The 6,000-nt window shown below is 41.0% G+C and overlaps 1 protein-coding gene across 3 annotated transcripts in view; it reads right to left on the reverse strand.

Moving 5' to 3' along the window:
• The window catches only part of LOC139161595 (solute carrier family 26 member 10-like), a 39,251-nt gene extending 36,388 nt beyond the window's left edge, over positions 1-2,863 (reverse strand). Inside the window, exons 1-2 of one of the 3 annotated variants that reach the window (XM_070740933.1) lie at positions 2,250-2,863; positions 228-297 (exon numbers count right to left, since the gene is read on the reverse strand). In XM_070740933.1, coding sequence (XP_070597034.1) covers positions 228-297; positions 2,250-2,417 — 238 coding nt within the window. In that variant the 5' untranslated portion in view covers positions 2,418-2,863. Of the gene's footprint in view, positions 1-227; positions 298-2,159 lie in introns of all 3 variants that reach the window. The other 2 variants (XM_070740935.1, XM_070740934.1) reach the window with 2 other exon arrangements.
• Between the last annotated feature and the right edge of the window lie 3,137 nt (positions 2,864-6,000).

Below are 6,000 nucleotides of genomic sequence, written 5' to 3' on the forward strand. Positions count from 1 at the left end.
TTTTAAGATCCTTATAGCTAATTATTCTCTCACAATCATCTTAATTTACATCTGGGCTTGTTGTTATGAGGGAACTTGGAAGCTGGACAGCTATTTATGCTGCTTTCAGCTCCTGGTGAAAAGATGGAAGTCATAATTCAAGAGATGAATAAATGAAGCCTCTTTATCCATTAATTAAAAATAGGACAACCATATGTAACACAGTATTTGTGCTTTTGTACACGCACTTAAACATACTTCACCAGTTTGGGAGAACTGTAGTCTCAATACATCAAGAATGCACCCAGTTGAAAAACCCTGCAGAACAAAAAGAATAGTCATCTTTAAGATGATTTATGAGGTACCAGTGAAATATATTACTGTACAGATTTTTACAGTTTTAGCTAGACAAACCAGTGTCCCATTGGGTCTTCATTTCAGATATTATTTCCTTATCAAAACAGAGAAACTGAATGACCACTGGCAGGCAAAAAAGCAGTGGGAACAGGATTAACTTCCAACTTCCTGCCTGCTTCCCCACTGATTTTCCTTGTAGGAAGCAGGAAGAAAGCAATGGAAATGATGACCGAGCAGTGAAGAGCTACCAAAGTTTTTACTACCATACTGTGAGCATGGCTTATGCAGGATGCCCTGCTTTTCCTTCAACATCTTTCAGTGCAAATTGGGTTCTCTGGGGTGGAGCTCCATTTTCACTACCCCACTGCATTCCCCCCCATCCGGGCAACAGTCCACCCATGTGACCAAGTGACCATGGCTAAGTGCAGCTGACTTTGGTAGCACTGAAGCAGTAGCAACTTTGCCACATTCAAATCCACAGGGATCTCAGATTTTGGATACATTCTGTTAAATTAGCCCACTTGAGGTACCTTGGTTCAAAAATTATTGCGCTCTGATGTGCCATTTTGCTCAGGTTATAATCATGACAAGAATTTTAGCAGTGTATGGTTTGGTCTACAACCCCGCACTCAGTACAAAGAAACAACAACAACCTATATATCAAATTCAATGACATACAGTATGATGCTTCAATAGGTTTGGATTATTTTCTATTCTCATAGACTACATTAAGAAAGAGGAAGAGACTTTACTTAGAGAAATAATCACAATCCTTGTATTAAAAGCTTAGAGAGTGCAGCAAAAACCCAAAAGCTTGGAAGACAAAACCTCTGGCCCCTGGTGACTGACCCAGATTGGATCTTGCAACATTATCCTGGGACAGAAGGACACGTACATTCGTTCATTTTCATTCTCATTAACCCAACTTGAAGCTGTGCAATCTAAGCTATGTGCCACTTACATTATAATATAGCACAATTTTTCATGCTACCTTTGGTCCCATCTTGCCTATATTCAGAAACTAGGGGGAAACCAAATCCGGTTAATACTTGGGTAAGAAAGGCATAGCATTATATAATATTACATATCCTCACAGCTCTAAGAATTGTGCTGGCAAAATACTGGAAACAAGGAGGGGTACCAACCGAGAATATCATAATTTTAAAAATCTTGGATTGTGCAGAACTAGATAAATTAACTACTGAACTGAAAGAAAAAGATTCGGAACATTATAAAACATGGATTTTGTTGTATGAATGGCTTGACAGAAGAAAATAAAATAATACATTAAATATTAGGATATTAATATTAAGATTGTAAGGACAAATGAAAATAAATACTGTATCATATCAATATTTAGAAATATAGATACTAGTCATAGCTGTTATAATTTCCTTAGAGATAAATCATAAAGATAGTAGAAATAGACTGAATAGTTAATAAGCATAAAATAAGAGTTGATATATGTACTGTAAAATAACTTTAAAGGTATTACTGTATGTATATATGTTTTGGTGTTGTTGTTGTTTTGTAAAACGTCTGATTTGTTTGCATATTCTTTTCATGTTTTTAAAGGTTGTATGCCAATAAAATTTTATTTTTTAAAAAAAGAGAGAGAGAGAGAGAGAGAGAGAGGCATAGCAGGGCTGCAGATGAAATAGAGATACCAAAAGGATGCAAGGGTTATTTTGGTCTTGTTGCCAATAAATAAATAACTAAATAAAACCGTGCACGGATATGTCCATGTGGTCGCCAGAAGGAAAAATGCAACGCGAAGGAAATGCTACTTTCTTTGATTGACAATCTACTTTAAGAGTCCCTACCATAAATGGCAATGGTTAAAGAGTCTAACCATTAGACGGCATTAGACGAGGAGAAGGAAGGAGCCAGACGGGTTGCGAGTATGAGCGAACCTTATTGGGGTCAAGGAAGTCCGGGTGGCCCCCGAAGACCCGCACCGCCGCCTCAGCCCCAGAATGCCGCCGGCGGGCGCTGTTCCCCGCCCGCCTCGGCCTCAAGGAAACGCCGGCTTGAGTGCGGCTGCCGCGGCGCGTCCCAAGACCCGAAAAAAAAAATGCCATTCTTCTTCAAGGCCTTGGGCGGGTGCTGCGTTTTTTAAGGGCAGCTCTGCAATTCCTTCTATTGTTCCCAGTGGCGTCTTATCTCGGCGGCTGGCCGGCCGGCCTGCTGGCTCGGCACGTCCTGTCAGCGGCCTTAATTCCACCGCAGGGAGCTTCCCCCTCGGACTCGCATTGTTCGCGCCAAGGAGCGCTCCCGGATGGGTTCCTGTGTTTTTGGAGAGGCCTCCGAGGAGTTAGGCCTGGCCGCCAGCCAGCTGGCAGCTCCGCAGCCTGCCAGGGTGATGGGGTGGCCGGGACCGCGCTGGAGGGTGTCCTCTTCGCCGGCGCTATTGTCTTGATGGCAGGAAGCTAAGCCCATCCCCAACACGCGACAGGGCCAAAATAGACGGCGGTGGCCAGGTCGCGCTCCGCCTGGGCCTCGGCGAGGTTCGAGCCTCAGCCATCCCGGGCGCCTCATGAAGCGGGGCGAGAGGTGGCGCGGGGGGGGAGGGCATTAAGACACGCGGTGCCGCCATGCTGAGGAAGGGCGGGCGGGAGAGGCCGGGAGGGCTGCTGGCCTGACACGTGCAGAGGCTTCACTTGTCCGGCAGATGTTTTCCTATCTGGGGAAAACGCACGCTAAACGTGTGGAGAGATGCTACCTCATGGCCAGCAGGCCATAATTCTGCCCGCCAACTTTAAGACTTGTGGACTTACAACTCAGCAAAGCTGGCTGAGGAACTCTGGGAGTTGAAGTCCACAAGTGTTAAAGTTGCCAAGGTTGGAGACCCCTGCTCTAAGTGTTAATTTTGTAACATTGTCCTCTAGCGACACTGATTCCTATCGCTGAACCAAGGAGTAGTCAATAGCAGTGAGGTGGAAATGCAACATGATATGAAAGAGCCAGAATCCAAATTGATTGAATCAGTTAATTAATCAATCAATCAATCAGATTAGATCTGGAAGGTTAGAGGTCTTGTAGTCCAACCACCCCTGTACAAGCAATAGTAATAGCATTTAGACATACAGTATACTGCTTCACAGTGCTTTGCAGCACTCGAAGTGATTTACAGAGAGTAAGCATATTGCCCCCAACAATCTGGATCCTCATTTTATTGACATTGGAAGGATGGAAGGCTGAGTCAACCTTGAGTCTACTGAGATTCCATCTGCCAAACTGCTGGCAGCTGGTGATCAGCAGAAATAGCTTGCAGTACTGCACTCTAACCATTGTGCCACTGAGGCTCCTTTTGAGGAGACCTACCATTTTGGACAGATGACTGTCCAGTCTTTTCTTAAAAACCTCCAGTGATGAAGCCTCTACAACTTTTCTGAAGACAAGCCATTCCTCTGTGATTGTTAGGAGGTTTAATTCCAGGTGGTTTCTCCCCTTGATTAGTTTCCATCCATTGTTTCTTGTCTTGCCTTCTGGTGCTTTATAATAATAGGTGAAATCTATAATAATGTGCTCATTTTTATCTGGAGCAGGGATAGGCAAAGTTGGCTCTTTTATGACATGTAGACTTCAACTCCCAGAATTCCTGAGCTAGCATGATTGGCTCAGGAATTCTGGGAGTTGAAGTCCACAAGTCAGAAGAGACAACTTTGCCTATCCCTAATGTGGAGTATTTATTCACCACATTGGTCATGTTTCTTCAACTCCCGTTACATTCTTCAGAATTCTGAAAGTTTAAGTTCACACTTCTTCAGGTTCCTGAGGTTGAGAAACACTGGATTGGAAAGACAATTAAAAAACAGATTGTCAATGAGCACAATGAAGGGGTTTGTTTTCTGTTCCAGACAGGTTCTTACCATTCTTCCTCACAAAAACTAATTCTTGGTTTACTTTCCAGTTTTTTTCTTTTTTCATTTAGAAAATCTTTCAAAGCCTGGCTGTCAACAAGCTTGAGGATCCTACTTCAATAAGTTGGGAGCCAGCAAAGTAACCACTCTAAAAGTAGGGTATTTGTCCATTCTATTGCAGTTTTATTTATGTCTGTGTTTTAAACTTTTTAAAAATTGTTTAAAAAATTAAAAAGTGTTGTTCCGTGCTTGTTTACTTGATTGTATTATGATATATCACCCAATCAGATATGTGAGATAGGCAGCTATATAAAAGTAGAAAATAAATAAACATTGCAGCTCTTTGCAAAAGGCTGCAATGCTGGAAGGGGTAGAAGGAAGGAGACCAAGAGGATGACCAAGAGCAAGGTGGACAGACTTGGTTACAGTGGGTGCTGGGTGCATTCTTGGGAGATCCAAAAGAACAGGCTAATATAGATCATTATGGAGAAAATCTACCTAGGAATAAAAAACAGCATGATGGCATATAATCAGATGAAAAAGGAGACTGCTTATTTGTTGCTGATGTTAAGCAATAGGGAATTATAATATAAAGTTTTACAGTTTTCTAGTTTTCTGATCTCTTTTGCTTACTTCTACTGTGCAACACCAAACATATTGACGGGGGTGATGAATATTGATGTAAGTTCAGTTACTTCGTTGGTCAGATCAATGAAACTCAGCATTCTGTATCCAATGGTGACTGGCTAAATGCCTAGAGAATGTTGATGAGTAGCAAAGCTCCATAGCAATGGTGGTGAAATTAAAGATTGTATATTTCCTCAAAGCTTTCCTCCAAGAACCATTTCAGTATGAGATACTAGCAACTCTTATTGCAACATTCTTTGTTAGTAAGTCCCAAAGTTATGGAAGCATTTGGGAGGGGGAAAATATCCTGTTTTCCCTTTCCTTAAAATATGCACTATGAGAAAAGGATCAAGATGATTTCAGCTTTCCATACCAATCGTATAAAAAATATTTGGGGAAAATGGTTTAAAAGATACACCAACATGGTATTTGGAAAAATAATGCTTGCACTATTGGCAAAAATCTCAGCTTACACAGAACTGTATTAAGATACAGCTACAATGCTGGTGCGCGTGTGTTTTTTTAATAAAAACCAAGCAGTTATCTCTAATCTGTTTCAGATAGCAATTTTAATTCAAAGCTCCCTTCTCATTCAAAAAATAACTAGCAATAACGTGACAGCCTTTTTATTTATTAAAATATTGTACCCCTGTCTTCAGTTTATTCATATCTCCAAGACTGATGTTCGAGACTTGATTTTACTACTATTATTATGGACTAATACACTTTCCCTGAAAAGCAATTGTTCCCAAAATTTTCCAGGGGGTGTCCGCAAAATTGGGGAAAAGAGTTTAGCCATTAAGAGGGGTGGCAGGAACTGCTGTACTTATTTTAATGTGGCTTCATAGTCTTGTCAAATGGCCATGTCTGATTGATTAACATGTAGCTGCTACTTGATGCCATAGCGTATGATGCCAACTCAAAGTTATCTATATGGGGAATAAATGAACAAGAATGAAGCCATATAAAAACGTGATATGCCTTTTCAGCATTCCTAAAAGTCTGTTATTATGGCCAAAGTTTTTAATGATGGAAATCTAATTATTGATGTATTTTTAATTATTTTGCTGAGTCTTACATGTTGCTCCAGTCAAAATCAAGAGTAGTTTATTCAGTAAAAAAACAGATTAAAACAAGTTAGAGTAATAAATAATTGACACCTACACAATCAATC

The sequence above is a fragment of the Erythrolamprus reginae genome, chromosome 2 (assembly GCF_031021105.1).
Source record: "Erythrolamprus reginae isolate rEryReg1 chromosome 2, rEryReg1.hap1, whole genome shotgun sequence".
NCBI classification, from domain to species: Eukaryota; Metazoa; Chordata; class Lepidosauria; order Squamata; family Dipsadidae; genus Erythrolamprus; species Erythrolamprus reginae.